This window comes from Nyctereutes procyonoides, unplaced genomic scaffold, assembly GCF_905146905.1.
Source record: "Nyctereutes procyonoides isolate TBG_1078 unplaced genomic scaffold, NYPRO_anot_genome, whole genome shotgun sequence".
NCBI classification, from domain to species: domain Eukaryota; kingdom Metazoa; phylum Chordata; class Mammalia; order Carnivora; family Canidae; genus Nyctereutes; species Nyctereutes procyonoides.
The window spans coordinates 772018-791069 of NW_026575130.1; the positions used below are offsets into that span (position 1 = coordinate 772018).

At 37.5% G+C, this 19052-nt stretch overlaps 1 protein-coding gene across 2 annotated transcripts in view; it reads left to right on the forward strand.

Moving 5' to 3' along the window:
• SEC24D (SEC24 homolog D, COPII coat complex component) overlaps positions 1-8491 on the forward strand; it is a 103522-nt gene extending 95031 nt beyond the window's left edge. For both annotated transcript variants that reach the window (XM_055342496.1, XM_055342497.1), the window contains exons 22-23: positions 2238-2327; positions 7663-8491. In XM_055342496.1, coding sequence (XP_055198471.1) covers positions 2238-2327; positions 7663-7803 — 231 coding nt within the window. In that variant the 3' untranslated portion in view covers positions 7804-8491. The remainder of the gene's footprint in view (positions 1-2237; positions 2328-7662) is intronic.
• The last annotated feature ends 10561 nt before the right edge of the window (positions 8492-19052 follow it).

A 19052-nucleotide genomic window follows, 5' to 3' on the forward strand; every position in this document is an offset into this window, starting at 1 on the left:
AAATACATGACTCTAATTAGAGATTACCAACACATCCCAATCATTTACTGTGTGTTCATTACTGTGCTTTAAATACTTTAAAAACATCATTCCATTTAATTCTCATAACAAATCAGTGAGATGGATATTGTTGTCAATGTTTTATAGATGAATTAAGGTTTGGAGACAAGTTCTTTCAGGTGGAAAGTGAATTTAGTTCTTATACTCTGTACTCATCCCTGAACTGCATATTTAGAAGAATGCAGAAATCTTTTATACATGTTCAGCTACAGACTAAGACTATGTCAGATTAGTGAGTTGCAAAATAATAATCTTACAAAAACAGGTTATTATACCCCTTTGTTATATATGTTATATACTCCTCTCATTATAAAAGAGACTGTGGACTTGATATAAAATGAATACAAATGACTTTATTTTTGAAGTTCCTTAAGAGGGGTGTCTGGATAGCTCAGTCATTTAAAGTTCTGCCTTCCACTCCAGGTGTGATCTCAGGGTCCTGGGCTCGAGCCCCATGTCGGCCTCCCTGCTTGGCTCCCTCTCCCTCTGCCCCTCCCCACTACTCATGTGCTTTCTCTCTCTCTCAAATAAATAACATCTTAAAAAAAAATAATTAAGTGCCTTAGGAAAAACCAGCAATTACAGTTTGTTTGAGAGTCAACATTTATTGCAGATCTTATTTAAAGACCATTTGGCATGAGCACCATTGCTATGATGGCTATTGTCTTAATCTGCTTAATGGTGGATTTCTTATGAGTTCACATGTATAGATCAGCAGATTTGTTGCCTGAGGCCAAACTTGTATGATGGCAAACTGAATTAACTCTAGTTAATTCCCCAATTTCTGTTATGAAGATAGATACATAATATCTTGGAGGAAGAGACAGGATCAAGTTTCCAGGCTAGGTAGGTGGTCAGTTTAGACAGCTGCATATCCATTGTGAGTATCAAAAATATATTTTTAAAGGTGTCCATGTCTACTAAGTCTACTAAGAGACTAGTTTTAAGATGAAAATTTAGAAATAGCAAGATGTTTGCATGTGGTTAAAATTAAGGAATGGTTAGAAATGCTATTTTTAAAAAATAAATTAAAATTCAATAGACAAAGAGCTATGAATTTGAGGAATGCTTATATAAAATTTAAGGAAGCTTCCTCATCTGTCACAATGTATTATTGTAGTAAATGTTAAATGTCTATTTGCTGAATTGATTATTACATAAGAAATCTCCAAAGTTTCTCTATCTCAAAGCAACAGATTGATGTTTATATCAGTGTGCCTCCTCTCCACCTTCAAAAAAGAAAAGGAAAAACTAAATATCACTTTCATTTCAGAGACAGTTGGCACTTCAAAACATGTATGTGAAGTGTACTAACATTATTTGTTACATAAAAAGATCTACCTTGATGTCAAAAAATACACATATAGGGGATGGAATGTGAATATAAATAATGAATTTTTTTTTTTTTAACACAACTCCTGTGGAAAATATTGGCCATGATCTTTTCCTGACACTTGTGACTTGATGGTAAAATGTTCTATTTTGGCTTTCCAATGGCTGATTCACAGATGATGTTTTAGCTCTTGATATCTTTTTTTGAAAAGTAGGCATTAGCATTTTACTGTCTTATTGGAAGAAATGAAGTCCAGATCCTTCATGTTCCCTGGAGGCCATGTCTAGGTAGATGGTTATTTTTTATAAGCCTTTAGCCAGATTTCAGGGACATCTCAGGGGCCACAGTCTCCTTGAAAAATCAGCATTTGATGGTTTGTCTAATTTTGGAACAGTGGTATTTAGATGGCGTTTTCTAAACATGATAATGATTCACATGGCAACAGATCCACTGTAGGAATAAGGTACATCCTTTTCTCCCATGATAAAGCCTTGAAATAGCCACCTTACAAGGGGATTAAATATGGTGAATGATCTAAAGATATCCTTTGCATAAAACATATACCCATTGTATAGTTATAGTGATGTACCTGTGTCAAATTCCAGAGAAGGAGGTTTATTTTCAAAAGATGGAGAGTTAGAATTCGTAGAAGTATATGCCAATTAGAATAATTAATTTTTAGTGCATTTTTTTTCACACTTTTGGTTTTTAGGTAAACAAACTAAGCCAATAATCATATGGTGTAGAAGGATGTTTTTTAACTTTTACATTCTGATAATCTCATTGCTGCTTCTAAGTGTTACCAATTACACTGAAACTTAAACTTTGGTTTTCTTAAATTTAGACATTACTGCCTGAGGTTGGAAACCCATATTCTCAAACACTCAGAATGATAATGAGTATTATCCAACAAAAGAGGCCATATTCAATGAAGGTAAGAATGAGATTTTATTTTTTTCCTTTCTTTGTGTTTTTTAAAAATTTCATCACAAACTTTATTATTTATTTATTTATTTATTTATTTATTTATTTATTTATTTATTTATTTATTTATTAAAGATTTTATTTATTTATTCGAGAGAGAGAGAGAGGCAGAGAGGCAGAAACACAGGCAGAGGGAGAAGCAGGCTCCATGCAGGGAGCCCGATGCAGGAGTTGATCCCCGGAATCCGGGATCACACCCTGAGCCAAAGGCAGTGCTTAACTGCGGAGCCACCCAGGCGTCCCTCATTACAGACTTTTAAAATGCATGTCCTGTGTCTTTATCATGTGAACTTTTTTTTTTTAACAACATTTTTTTTTAATTTTATTTTATTTTATTTATTTATGAGAGAGAGAGAGAGAGAGAGAGAGAGAGAGAGAGAGGCAGAGACACAGGCAGAGGGAGAAGCAGGCTCCATGCACCGGGAGCCTGATGTGGGATTCGATCCCGGGTCTCCAGGATCGCGCCCTGGGCCAAAGGCAGGCGCCAAACCGCTGCGCCACCCAGGGATCCCTCATGTGAACTTTTTTATAGAAACATCATATTAACCTCTAATATAGCTACCTACTCAACAGATGAAAACATAAAAAGTAAACGGCTATCACCACAGGCTGACCATAGGTTATTTTAGTAAGTATTAACTTAGTAATCATGAAGAACTTTTTCATGGCTTAGTAGCAATTGATACCATTAACAGACTATGAAATGACTGCCTTTAGTGCTTAAAAGTACTTAATTCAGAACTACCATTCAGAACATTTTTAAAATTTTATTTTTACAGCTTTAGATTTATGTTCTTTGAGAAGTTTGTTATTCTAGCCCTTCTAAGCCCTTCAAAAGCTTTTAAGTTTGAATAAAAGAACATGAAATATCTGTAACTCAGGAAAATTATACCTTGTTATTAAGTCCCAGCTACTTACCTATCTTCCTTCTCCAGCTCAATATTAGACTCTCCTAGAATTTAAAATGTACAGTCGATGCTGCTTTATTACTGTGCCACTCCCTGCAGAGGTATAGGACACTCACCTGGAGGTGGACCTCTACAACAGTCAGGGTATTATGGGTCATTTTCCCCTGAAACATAAATGTGATAGGAATCTAAGTCAACATCCTTAACCATAAAAGATATTAATGCATGCTCACATCAACTTTAGGCAGAGCTGAGGTAAATTGAACTAATGAAGAGCTTTATAATCTCTAGGATGACTGGGTAACCACAGAATCTTTCCAGAATTCTTTTCACACCACATGACATCTACTCAAGGTCAGTTTCAAGGCAAGACCTAGAGATGGCAGAGAAGGCTCACACTAAATAAATTTTTCATATAATATTCTGAATGCCTGGAGGCATGTAATAAAATCTAAGGTTTCATGAAACAAAAATTGACAACCACGATATTGAGTGCACAGCAATGATGATCCATCCACCTTTATTCCAGCTGCAGCAGCAGCATCCCCACCACCTGCTCCATTTGCAGAGAAGAGGCTAAATGTGGAGATCATTTTTGTGCTCAGTAGCCTCTCCTTCAAGGACAAATAAAACTTCTCTCTCCTCTGCTTTCTCCTATCTGCTCTAATAGTGCATGTTATTAGCTTTTTATAAAAATATCTGGAATAAGCTCTGAATATATGTAAATAAGATATGAGCAGTTGCATGTTAACTAATTTTGTCTTGCATACTTAAATCAAATTTTCTTATGTGCCACTTGCAAATGTATCTGTTGTTTATAAGACTTGGGCCTTTTCAAGGTGCTATCTGTATAACAAACTTGAAAATCTAAAATCTACAGATACTAGAGTTGAAAGGAATCTAGAAGATACCTGGTCCTCCCACTACTTTTCATCTCCCTCCAGCACCATCTAACAGATAGGAAAGTGAGGCTCTGCGGAGTTCACTCACGTGCATTACTGTCTCCTGGCTAGATCGGGGCAGATACAGGCTGAGCACCAGCTGCTTAGTCCACTGTACTTGGCCCTGACATTTGAAAATAAACCACACAAAGGAAATAAAAACACATTTATAGAATCTCTAGATCTCTTTTAAAGAGTCAAGATTGAATAGGGAACAAAAGCTGGAACGGAAGGGTCAAGAACAGTAGAATCAAATCCAGAAGGCCCTTGTAGACCTCATCATTGTCTCCATGCTTTTATATTTTTGGGGGAACAAGAAGAGATTGCTATCACGCTATATATGGGAAGATCAGCTAAATCAAATGTCTCACTGATAAATTCTCGTCCTGCCCTGCTCCAGGTTCTCTGTGTTCCATGCCCTTGTCATTCTTTTCTTCCACATGTGTTTTCTAGATTACTCCCCTCCCATTGGTTCCTTTCTAGTTTATAAAGCAGTTCAAATCTACCTTCATTGGGGATCCCTGGGTGGCTCAGTGGTTTGCCGCCTGCCTTTTAGCCCAGGGCGTGATCCTGGAGTCCCGGGATCGAGTCTCACATCAGGCTCCTTGCATGGGGCCTGCTTCTCCCTCTGCCTGTGTCTCTGCCTCTCTCTCTGTGTGTCTCTCGTGAATAAATAAATAAAATCTTAAAAAAAAAAAAAGCAAATCTACCTTCATTGAAGCTCCTATTTCTCCAAGATTCTGCTTCCCTTTTATTTTTGTATTAAATACTAACAATATACCAGGCATTTTATCACTGTGCTTCTTGAAAAAGCCATCTATTAACTGCTTATATTCTCTCATTCCCATGTCTCCAGCTACATGACAATGGGCAAACTGCTAAGGAAATTCTCAATCCCTTTACAACACTTAAAAAATTGAGTATTACCTCTTTCCTCAAATTTTCTCTTCTGTCAACTTTCAAAACCGTATTTTGTCAGAATGCTCCTTTCTCACTGACCTTTTTCTTTGGCTTCCTTTTGTTTATCTGCCCCATAAGAAGAGTTGGTGTCCCCCTAAGTTGTGTCTTTGGCTGTCTTCTCATTCAGCTCATTCTTTTGGGCCATCCTAATCACTTTCATTACTTATGAGGGCAGGCAGTGAGAGATGAGAAGGGTTTTGAAGTGCAATGATTCTTTTTTTTTTTTTAAGATTTTATTTACTTATTCATGAGAGACAAAAAGAGAGACACAGGCAAAGGGAGAAGCAGGCTCCCTGTGGGGAGCCTGATATGGGACTCAATCCCAGGACCCTAGGATTATGACCTGAGCTGAAGGCAGACTCAACCTCTGAGCCACCCAGGCCATGATTCTTTAAGGCCACTGGTACTGTGGCCTAGAGAATATAAACAGGGACTACTTGAGATGGTCAGTTCTTCCATGAAGGGGCTACATAGGAGGCTGGGAGGCAACCAGCACTGATCATTTGAATATTCTCTTGCCACTCTACATAAGGCTATGTTCCTCCCTATAGAAATGTAAATGGAAGGGGCTGATAAAATATGGATTCCCCAGTTCATCTCAGTACTTTTTCCTCTTATTTTTGTGGTCTACTCCTTGAGGAGAAGACCACCAGCATGTTAAGACAGCTAAGACTACTTGCCACCACTTCCATGAATCTGCTTCCTGAAACCTTCCACCATACTTTCTGTGTCATTCTGGAATGAGTAGTGAGTAGTTCAACTTTGTCTGTAGAAACTCAAATGGTAGAGCCAGGGCTTTTTTTGTTTTGTTTTAAGATTTTATTTATCTTAAAGATAGAAAGGAAAGAGCATGAGCACAGAGAGGAGCAGAGGGAGAGGGGGAAGCAGACTCTTTACTGAGCAGGGAGCCCTCGATAGGGCTCAATCCCAGGACCCTCAGGTCATGAGCTGAGTCCAACTCAGATGCTTAATTGACTGAGCCCCCCAGGCAACCTGAGCCAGAATATTTGTTATTTTACCTTAAAGCTAAATTTATTCCTAGGCTGAAATTCATTTCCTGTTCTATTTCCCACCTCATATCATAGCCAGACACACTTCATCAAAGGTTTTACAGTGAGCACCACAGGAAAATAAATAAGCCAAGTGAATGGCAGCAACAAAATATGTCCCTCACATGTGTAGTATGAACTCCCCCCCCCCCCATTCATTTCCAGAGAAATTAAATTCTAAAGAAATTCTAAAGAAATCAGAGCCTCAAATCCATCCATTCACAATGTCTCATACTGCCCAATCCCAGCCAGGGCGTTTTCACTGAGGCCAGATCCACATTGCCATTGGCCATCAGACACAATGTAGAGGCCTAGTGGCAGTTGGGAGAAGGTAGGTAACACCATCAGTAAAAAGAAAATGGCCTTGGCTTCAGGCTCACCAGGTTGCAAGTCTGAAGCTTCCATCAAAGGTTTGTTTTGCTTCTCCATGTTGGAATGGAGTGTGCCTGTCCACACAGCTGTTCCAGTGCCGTGTCCCCATTTCCACATGGATAAGCAATTAATGAGTTTGCATTTTCTTTTTTTCTAAGTCTTAGAAATCCATTGTGTTTTACATTTACAGCACAACCCAGTTCAGACTAGCCATGTTTCAAGTGTTCAATAATCACATCTAGGTGGCTACACTTCTGGACAGCATGGCCCTAGATAGTTGTTAGGAGCAGGGAACAAGAGTCCCCTGTGTAGTCCATCTCTGTAGCACCTCTCAATTGTTTATTGTTCTTTTCTTTTTTTTTTTAGTAGGTTCCTGGCCAATGGGGGGCTTGAACTCATGACACTGAGATCAAGGATCACATGTTCTACCCATGTAGCACCTCTCAAATCTCCTCCCTTTCTACCTTTACTGCCCTGTAATTCAGATCCTAATCATCTCTACCTTAATGCCTCCAACTGCTTCCTATGTAGTTTCCCTCATCTCCTAATGCATTCTATATGCTGCCAGTTAACTCCTCTTGTTCTGCAGCACTTTCACTGGATCATGATTCCCTCAAAAGTTCCAACTCACTTAGGCTTTTGTCCCTAATCTTAAGGTTGTTTATCCCTAACCTTCTACTGACTTTGAGACTGTTAGTTCACATGTCAGCCATATCCATCTTTGGAATGTGGTGTACGGCACCCCATTATGGAATGTTCTCTAAGCCCCATCTTTAAGGAAATCCTACCTTATCCTTTAAGACTCCAGTGATAGTACCATTCTGAAGCCTTGCCCATGGTGCTTTATGTTTCATTGTTGCCACTTATACTTGTATGTCTTGGGTTTTATGGTTTGGGGGTCAGTGCCTCCCTCCACTCTGGATAATAGGCAATTTCCCATCATCCTCTAAAGCTTCACACAGTGGACATAATATAATTTTGGTGAAATTTAAGCATACAAAATTGAGCGACATTCAGAGAATGTTCATAACCACCTACCTTGTTATTTTTCCTAGCTGACAATAGTAAAGCAGCGAGAGCAGCCAGAAATGGTTTTCCGACAGTTCCTGGTAGAAGACAAAGGACTTTATGGAGGATCTTCTTATGTGGATTTCCTTTGCTGTATTCACAAAGAGATCTGCCAGCTGCTTAATTAATTGGATCTTCTCTATTGTTAATGTTGCATTTCTAAGGAGATAATCTCCTTCTTGGTGCCTAATTCTCCAGATGATAACCGGCTAGTTTTGATTTCTCGCTTTTTCAGAATAGCTTTCCAAGACGACACTTAGGACTTCAGCTTTGGTGCTCAGGTATAAAGTCAATGAAGGTACAATTGTACCTTTTAAAGGGAACATTCGATTTCTGATCGCACAATTTTTAACTGTTAAAAGTGATACAGTTTGCATTTCATGAAAGGCATAGTTTACAGAACTGTAAACATTCTCAGTTTTTTTCTTTGTGCTAGACATATAAATTATTTTTCAAAATGTATAGATTTGGGGTAAAAAGTTGTCTTGGCTCTCCCATTTGCAGTGAGGGGGAAAAACATTTTTACATTATACCTAATTTTTTTTAAACCATGTAACACCTATTAAACGTTTTTCAACTTAAAGTTTGCCTTGCAGACTTTTAATAACCTTGGAATCTATTTGGTAGAACAATTTGTGTTCTATGTTTTTTTCATAATTGTATGTTGTGTATGTTAAAACTATTTTCCAGTTGTTGTTTTGTCTATAAAACTGTCTTAATCTATATTCTTAATGGTTCTCTGTACAATTTTGAGGGTTTCTACCTGTAAATAATGGATATTAACCGGTATCAATAAATCACTTCATATGCTCTTTACTCAAGAGGTAGAAATTTTTAGGTATCTTGAGGTTTTATTTTATTTTTTTAAATATTTTATTTATTTATTCATGAGAGACACACAGTGAGAGGCAGAGCCACAGCAGAGGGAGAAGCAGGCTCCCTGTGGGGAGCCTGATGCAGGACTTAATCCCAGGACCCTGGGATGACACCCTGAGCGAAAGGCAGACATTCAACCACTGAGCTACCCAGGTGCTTTGGTATTTTGAGATTTTAAAAAGAAATAAGGGGGATCCCTGGGTGGCGCAGCGGTTTGGTGCCTGCCTTTGGCCCAGGGAGCGATCCTGGAGACCTGGGATCGAATCCCACATCGGGCTCCCGGTGCATGGAGCCTGCTTCTCCCTCTGCCTATGTCTCTGCCTCTCTCTCTCTCTGTGACTATCATAAATAAATAAAAAAACTTAACAAAAAAATAAATTAAAAAAAATAAAAAAATAAAAAGAAATAAGGGTAATACTCAATGTCTTGGAAAAAGTTATTTAAATGGTTCACTAAGAACAAATTGGAAAAACTAAAAAAAAATTTTGGGGGGGTTTGGAAAGTATTTTAAATGAATAAATCAATCTAGGAAATATCAGAGACAATGTACTTGAGAAATGCATTTTAAAAAATTCTCTAATATGTCCTCTGGGCAGAATAATAGAAATGGGCTGGCTACATGAGACCATTATTAATGAATATATATATATATATATATATTTATTTATATATTTATTTATTATATATTTATTATATATATATATTTATATATATATATATAAACAAACCTGGGAGAGTGGTTTTGAGTGGTCTGACACAGGCATCTGTCCTGTATCTGCCCTATTCAACTTTGGTATCAATGATATGAATAAATATTAAGAGTTAAGTATATTGAGTACATATAATGTCCTAAGGACTGCACTATGTGTTTTATGACCATTTATTCCTCATGGTAACCCCAGTCTCATTACTGGCCCCATTCACAGATGAGGAAAAGACCTGAAGTAATTAAGTCAAGATCCTGTTTATGATTACACAGCTAGTAAGGTTTACAAATGAGATGCTATGAAATTGAGTAGAATAGTAAACTAACAGGATTAAAATCTCTTCCCATGTTAGCCAACTGACGTTTCAGATCAAGTTGGATGGGTTTAGTATATGTGCTGCCGAAGCGAGCACATGGATGGGTTTTAAACAAGAAGAAATGTATGATCTTGAACTTGTGTTAAAAAAAAAAAACACACCTGCAGATACTCCTTGGAAACAATGGTATTTAAAAAAGAACCGAGGGGAGTTTGTCAGCATGAATCTATAGTGAGATAAAAGCAAATGTAATCCCAAGTTACTCTATTACAAGGATATCCTATCAAATGGCTCTGCTCTACTCTGAGGTGAGACCACACCTAGATAAGTGTTCAGTTCTAGGCGCGATGCTCTATGTGAACTAGAAGCCCAAAGCACATTCCTTTATTCCTTTGAAAATAGTCTAATGATTGCTCTGTATGTTCCCTAGAGTATAAAACCAGAACCAATACATAGAAGTGACAATGTGCCAATCACTTGAAAGAACCTTCTAAGTAATTGGGTGCTCAAAGAATGTGCCGTTCCACCAGGTAGTCTATTCTAACTTGATTATTGCACATCTTCTATGTGCCAGCTGCCAGGCCCTCTACTGGAGAGACAGACAACAGTGGGCAGCACAAGCAAAACCCCTGCCATCTTTACAATTACAGTAGTTTTCATAAATGCTGTGATATGCTATAGCTTTTTTTAATAGAAATTTGTTTACATTTACATATATTTATGTATTTATATATATTTATGTATATATATGTTAATATATATAAATAAAATCAGTGATATGTGACCTAGTTGAGCTAGGGGGCAAGGTCTAATCAGTAAAGATTTCCCATTAGTTATATTGAAGCTAGGACCTGAAAAAATTAGACATTAGTGAGGTAATTGTATTGGTAAATACTTCAGCAGAGGGAAAAATATGCATGAAGGCTCAGAGTGGGAGAGAACAAATATCACCCTTTCAATAAACTTGAAGAACTTAAACTTAGCTGGAACTTACTAGGGAGAGACAAAGTGTTTGCAAAAGATTAATAAGGTGGAAGAATGGGAAGAATGAGTCCTCGTTAAGGGGGAGTTTGGATTTAATCATAAAATTAAAGTCAAGACATTCAAACTGATTTCAATAAGAGTGACACGATATTCTTTAAGAAGATTACTTGGGGGTTATAAGGTGGTAAAACTAGAAGCAGAGAGATCATTTAGGAGGTTGAGTAGTCCACTTGAGTGAGTATATGGCGGCCTGCACTAAAATAACGGGTTTTGACAGAAGGGGATAAGGAAGAGTTAGAGTTAGTGAAGAAGAAGAAACTGTCTGAAAATGATTTCTGCGCCGGGCAGCTGGGTAGGCATTAAGACCATTCCGTCAGAAAGGAAACCCCAGAGTAGACATGGATAGTGTGTATGTGTGCATCTGTGTGTACTGTGTACAAGAGGTAGTCATTTACATTTGTGCATGCTAAGGAAGCTTGCAAACTATGCAAGGGAGATAAACTATGGCACCTAAAAATATGAGCCTGAGGCTCAGGAGACAGCTCTGGGTTCAAAATTTGTAGGTCATCTACATACAGAGAAAAAAAAACCCAACAGCAAATAGATAAAGAAACCGAGGGCAATTCTGTAGTGAGAGGGCAGCAAATCTCTGATACAGACAATGAAGCAGAAAGCTGAGGAGACTGTGGAGAAGGGCCAGAGAGGTTAAGAAGGAAAACTGGCAAGGGGATGTCACAAAACCAAGGTAAGAGGGATGCATGGAGAGAGTGGGGCAGCCAAGTTACAGCCTTCCCAAAGGGAAGTTAAAGACTAAAAGACATGTTGGAATTAGTAAAAAGGTCATGGGTGAGTTTGGCGAGAGCAGTTTCATGGGGTCAATGAACTTAAATGCTAGATTGGAATATGTTGAGCAATGGGAGTCAGGGGAGGCAACTCAAAAAGGGGATAAGAGAATCACAGAGGAAGGACAGGATTTCTTAGTAGGACAGTCAAGAGATTTGGCATTTAAATGCTGGTGGAAAGAAGCCAGTATTACGTTGGAAGAATAAATTGTAGCCGTACTGTTTCATCAACTCCGAAAAATGTTGAAAACTGAAACAGAAAAGAATATTTAAAAGAGCAAGACTCTTGGAAGACAGAAGGTAATATAGGGTACAAATGGAGAGTAGCTTTTAATGGGAAGGGAAACGCAAATATATAATGGAAATGCTCCAAAGAATCCAGAAGGACCGCTTGCCAATAATGGTGGGTGCTATTCCACGGTGTTCAGAAATGTACATCCCCTCCCCCAAACCTCGAGAAGCAATAGAGCAGAATGGTCACGGGAACCACTGACCTGGGTTTCTATATGAGCTCCACCCTGAAATGGAACTTCAGGGCAAATTAAAAAACTTGTGCCTTGGTTTCCTACTCACTTGTTTCAAGGATAAAGGTAACAACTGTAAAGGGCTTAGAACAGTCCCTGACACAGTTTTATTTAAGTGTTCATTGTTGTTATTTTATTAGGTTTTTTATTATTATTAAACCTGCTAAGTATCATGAAAACTAGGACTAATGTGACTCCTAGTTTTATTTGCTCTTATGCCATGAGTGTCCTAACTGATAACCCTCAAAATCAAGCTATCCTTAAACGCTATAGAAATGTTTAATTAAAAGATGGTTTCAGATATTAAAAGAAATTTATCAGTATGAGAAAACTGTAGCCTAAGCTGCTTTAAAGTGTCAAAACCTAAAACTTCAGTAAAATATAAGCCAAAGACAAGAATTTATATTTTGTATTTTGAGGAGTTATTATGAAAAAATGAATTTACTCAAAAGAAGGCACATCTTTGAGGAAGTTACTAATGCCATTACCTTCACTTCTACAAGTCTGTTCTAATGACAAGAGACTGAGAACAATTAGGAATGGTATGTTAATATTTTTTTTTTAATGTTCAGTCAGGTGGGAGCATGTTTATCAATAAAAGAATGAGGAATAAGGATCAAATTTCTAGATCATGCTTTGACATATGGAAAGATACCGGAAATTGAACTTCAGCTCCACTAGGAGGCATTATACACCAAAGTGTTTGAAACCCTTCAGACAGGTTGGTCAAATAATTTTCCAGAAAGGCAATTCTTTGAGGGTGAATTTGTAAATTCACATTGCTGAAAACACAAATGTAATGCTGACTAAACTAGATAAAAAAAAAAAAAATCTCAGGAAAAAAGCAATAGAAATCTCTTAGTCATCATCTCATGGATGTTTCTTGGCCTTTTCTTGAGACACGGATAAGCAGCTTACTCCTGCCCTTATGAACAGTTCTGTTTGTAAGAAAATTATATTTAGCACACATTATTTTCCAGAAATATTTCCTTTTGGTGCCAGCTCACTCTATTAATTATTAATTTATTAATAATTATCAATTATTTATTAATTTTATTATTTATTAATTTTGAATAACAGCTACTGTTATTCAAACTTAAATGAAAATCCAGTTTTAAGTCACATAAAGAACAAAGTTAATTTGGGGAAGCAAAATGACTAGTGTCTACAGAAACTATCATTACAGCCATACAGATGGTCTCAGGAGTTCATAAGCTGTACAAAAAGTTTCAGGGTGTACTTTTTATTTTGATGACATTAATTTTTTTTTTACCTGTCATATATCTAAAACTCTCCCAATAAGGATTTTCAATTCTAAGATATTTTATACGACTAGTTTAAGTCCATATTTTTCAAACAGAGGTATTTCATTGAAGTCCATGAAAAACTGTTTATTCTTATATATTATTCACATTTGAAAAATAAAGTTTTTAGGATATCCGATGGGGTTTATTTTTTTTTTCCCGATGGGGTTTAGATTAATGTAACCCAATTAATGTTTTACAGGCCCAATATGCCTATTTGGAAAAGAAGTTATTACATTATGAATTAGGGCAAAGCAGATTTAGCAGATATGAATTTACAAAAGTAAACTCTAGTGTGAAAAAAAAAAACCAAAAAGGTCACGTTTTATAAGTCAACATAATTGAATCTGAATGTCTATTTCACAGAGCTGGCAAAGAAGCTTTACCATTTTTGCCTCACACTGATGACTAGTGTCAAGGCCCACCGACAGTCTCCTTAATTCCAGGGTTTCTCTGCTTTTCAGTGTGCTTGTGGGAAATGAATGTCTAGGGACGAACATTTTCCTAGCCATCCAGCTATTTCTGAGTAAGGCCATCTCTCCCTGAGGCAGTGTTACTGGTCAGCAGCAGTTTCCCAAAACTCCTGAGGGCCACCCTAAGCCAATCCTCACCTACCCTGTCCTCTCTCAAGCAACCTATTCTCTCTTAGTTCCACTATTACTTATAGGAATGTAGTCTAACTTTTTACTTAAGCTATTTTTAACAAGGTGATACATATGTAGTTATGTTACATTTGGTAGAAAGAAAACTTACAACCTGAGAAAAGAATCAGGTGTCTTTAAAGTCCGATAAGAGAAAATCCATTCTATAAATCTGCTAAGTGGAAATTACTTTGTTGTCTCAGCCTCAAAAATAATGTTCTCTTGAGAGAAAAAAAAAATCCTTAGTAGGATTCCTTAGTAGGAAACACAGTCTTCTAATGTAGCCAAGAAAGCACCAGCAGAAGGGAAAAGAAGTGGAAAGAGGATATTAAAAACTCTCTGGGCATTACTTTCAATTACTAAGCAAGCAAAGGAGTAAAGGACTATTTATTAGGCACTTACTCTGTGCTATCCATTAAAAGCTGAGAAAGCACATTGCTGCCTTTTTATAAATGACAAAGACTAATGTCTGAGAGCACAGGCAGCAGGGTTCTAAGTCAGGACTAAATGAGTAGACAAAGGCAAGTACCTTTACAATCTTGTACTTAATTTGGGGCGAGTAAAGACAATCAGAAGTGGCAGTGTACCCCAAAGAGGTTCTAAAGCTATCTTGATCAAATACCTTGTTCGCATCATCTTATAGAGATGGGATTTAAGATTCAGGAAGTTCGTTGGCTGATAAGCTTACATTTGTGCTTGTATTTGCTTAAATTTTGCTTTGGGATTTTTATACAGTGTTCCTAATTATGATGATGCTGTAGTAGTCCCCCTTTATCTGTGGTTTTGCTTCCCATGGTTTCAGTTACTTGAGGTCAATCAGGGTTCAGAAGCAGATGATCCTCCTCTGACATAGTAGCCTAACATTACAGCACAACACCTGTATCATTCACCCCACTTTATCTCATCAAATACACATTTTAACATTTCACATCATCACAAGAAAGGGGAGAACAGTAAGATATTTTAAGACTGTTCACATAACTTATCACAGCATATTGTTGGAATTATTGTTCATCTCTTACTGTACCTAATTTATATACTGAACTTTATCACAAGTACATATATATAAGAAAAGCTTAGTATATATAGGATTTGGTACTATTCCTGGTTTCAGGCATCTACTGAGGTCTTGGGACATGTCCCCCATGGATAAGGGGGTACTACTATATGCTTAAAATTTTTTTTTCCATAAAAGATAACAAGAGAAAAGTAAGCTATAATCTTGAGCTCCTATAAACCATGCATATAAGCCTAGCTTTTTGGACAAGGCCAAATAATCCATACACCTGTGTAGCTTATATGAATTATGACCAATGTTACTACATTAAAAACTTCTTTACTAAATATTGAAGTGTGTATCTACCCAGAAGTTGTCTTGAGAAGCATAAACCTATAGAATGACATTAAATTCCATAAGACACTTAGGCAATTACCTTATTAACTAGCAAAAACTATTAAACTGGCTCTGAACAAAACTGACTTTTCGTCCCTTTAAGACAAAACAGAATAATGTAGTTACTCTTTTAAGATATTAACAACCGTGAGTCTATAAACTTGTCTAGGTATGAGGTTCTATAAAAGGTGTTTGTGATAATACAGGCCTAGACCTCTACATTTTCTCCCAGTGGACAAAAGGCTTGCAGTCACATCACCATATGCCACTTTAAAGTATTCATACCTGCGATCTTTTATGTATGTTCTGAAGTACATCGACTACCTCACATTCTTCCAGAGCTGATGGTTTCCTGTTCCAACTGAGTAAACCTTTTCTCCTCTTCTTTTAATAAATTTGGTCACTAGTGTTTAGAAACCAGAATTTAAAATATGCTGCAGGTTTAGCTAGCCAAACTAATTTTAACAAAAGGAAATGCAGCAAAGGACATAACTGCCAACATCTAGGTTATCAGGGAGATTTCACATGGATAGCTCAACCTTACCATCTACACTGTGTGGGGACAACTAGGTAAGCAGTGATGTCCACATTATCCAGGATGTGAGCTCTCCTGTCCCCTTCTCTCTAGTCTCCATGGGCCTGAGATCAAGTCAGTGGCTATTTATTAAAGTGCTCTGTGTTACTCTGCTTTTCTTAGAGAACACTTGAAAAAAAAACCCATCAAACTGGGAAAACATGAGATAAATGGAAAGTAAATACTCCCATGTTTAATATGCACACAAAATATTTCAAAAAAGGTAATTCTACCACTATAAAACAAACTCAAACTCATGGCTTGCTTCACCGATTTGTGTTATATGCTTGGTTCCTATATATGCATTTTATATTGTTGACCTCTAGAGTCTCCATTACTTAGAATTATTTTTTGAAAAAAAACCTACCTTACCCAATTTCACTATTTATTAGCACCTCCAGTCAGAGACAAGAAGTATAACACATACACAAACTGATCATTTTGACATTTTGTCTAATACTGGGAAGAGGGTTTACTGGAAAAGAATTATCTAGATTAAATGAGGTAATATTTTCTATGCACTACAGATAGCAGTGTTTATATCTGAGTAAATGATAGAGGCTTTGTGAACAGGAGCAATGTGGCTTTTCCAGAAATGGAGTCTTCCATGGCTGGGAAGTCCTGGATTTATAGCTTCAGAACTGACTACATTTACTTGACACCCAAACTAAAGTTCAATCCCTATCACTAAGTATCAAAGACAAGATAATGCTAAAAATCCTACATGGATCTCAAGATTACAGGATTGTTCCAAGAGAGGCCCTACTTATAGGCAAAAGTTTGTTTTTAATAGCTCACAAAATTATAAGACACTTTTAGATCAAAAACTACTATTTATGAATGAGTCCCAGTGGGCCATAATTCTGTCAAGATAATAAAGATTAAGCAAATCAGAAAAATCTGGAACTATACTTCAAAGACCAAATCTTATGTAGTTAAATTCAGGATGAAAGCAGAAGTTTTAAAATAAGCTGCTGAAACTAATCAGAAAGTTATAACGTAGCAATTAAAATGAGTAGGAAGTACTCTGGAAGACATGAAAAGGAATCACTCCTAGTAACAGCCACGATGCAGGACCTCAGCTGTGGACAACACACTAACATGCAGGCATCTAGCCATTAAAACTCCATCAACTTAAAATCAAGCTATGGCACACGCAGCTTTAGAATAGAGACAGACATATAATTTAAGTTTCCAGATTTATGGGCTATAGGTGGCTCTTTGACTTACCTGAACATCAGACCAGTATACTGGTGCTGCAGTGCTGATCCATTCCAACCTTGGATATGTGACCTGACTGCCATAACCAGACTCTCCTGCACACTTGGCCCCCATTTCCCAGTTTGACACCTCTCATATGGTGACCATTCTACTCTTTGACTGATGTTTCCATAATTCCTTGGTCTAATCTGGTTCAGTAGTGTTTGGGTATGATAGTCCCCACCACAAAATCTATTCTAAATAATACCATCAACCTCCTCTCCTTTTCTATTCTACACAGTGAAGGAAAGTCCAAAAGAACTGTAGCACTTTAGGCTTCCTAATCTCCAATCTTTGAAGGGAAACAGGTAACAGAGAAAGAACTATTGCCAATGAAAACAAACATCAATATCTGGACTGGAATACTTAGAATTATAATTATGTATAATAGGTATGCTTGATCTTAGAACTTTTATTTTTTTTAAAGATTTATTTGTATTTATTTTTGACACACACACACACACACACACACACACACACACACACACACACAGGCAGAGACACAGGCAGAGGCAGAAGCAGGCTCCATGCCGGGAGCTTGACATGGGACTCGATCCTGGGACTCCACGATCACGCCCTGGGCCAAAGGCAGGCGCAAAACCGCTGAGCCACCCAGGGATCCCCATGATCTTAGAACTTTTAAACTGAAAAAATATAATAATATTTCACAATTATTAGCTTCTATCCCCAATAAGGAATCTGTAAGTGAAGCAACTATAAATTATTTTGGGTAATTCCTAGGTAATTTTTTGAAAATCTAAGACATGTAAATATAAAGATGATCAAAAGTCAGAAGAGGTCCAACTAATGAGTTTTCATTGGAAACTTTTCCTCAAAGAATATGTGGTCATAAAAATAATACCCCGACCTTTACTGAAACTGAAAGGTAGCAAAACTGAGTCAATGCCATCCTGTGCTATAAAAATTCCACATTACATTGTCAAAGAGATAATTCTAGGCCTTGCATTTTCCCCCACCCCTCCTTAACTGCTGTATTCTAAATATGATGGGCAGTGGCTCCCTCTAACTTTCACCTGACAAACAGGCCATTCCTAACTCTCTGTAAGAGGACATTATGATATACATCTCACAGGTAACTAGGCCAGGTAAGCACTAAGAATATTGTCTTCCCTTGGCTAGACCCAAGGTGTGGACCACACTAGAGTCTCATTTACAGGATGGGGTCACTTCCTAACTGGTATTTCTACTTGCCCACTGTGGGCAATTAGAACATCTATCTTCTTTATTCTCATGTCAACTTTGACAAATACAATTCTATCTCTAGATATTTTATAATTACTGAAGTTGAAAATATACAATCATTTCAGTAAAAATTCTAACCAACTGTGATTCATATTTACAATAAGGCATTAATCGGGATGCCTGGGTGGCTCAGCGGTTCTGCGCCTGTCTTTGGCCCAGGGTGTGATCCTGGAGTCCCGGGATCAAGTCCCACATCGGGCTCCCTGTGTGGAGCCGCCTCCTCCCTCTGCCTGTGTCTCTGCCTCTCTGTCTCTCTGTGTCTCTCATGAATAAATAAAATCTTAAAAAAAAAAAAAAAAAAGGCGGGCAGCCCCGGTGGTGCAGCGGTTTGGCGTCGCCTGCAGCTTGGGGTGTGATCCTAGGGACCTGGGATCGAGTCCCACATTCGGGCTCCCTGCATGGAGCCTGCTTCTCCCTCTCCCTCTGCCTGTGTCTCTGCCTCTCTCTCTGTGTCTATGAATGAATAAATAAAATCTTTAAAAAAAAAAAAAGCATCAAATGCTATTTGTACTAGAAAGAACCAACAGGTTGAGCAAGTTAAATTCATCAGGCTTTTAAGGATCTCAACCCTATTTCTATAATTCAGCCCTAATATTCAAACTGAGTCTTCAGTGCATGTAATATAATCTTATTTTAGGTATAATATGAGCCAATGACAAGTTGAGAATGGCTACTAAAATGCTCACAGATCAA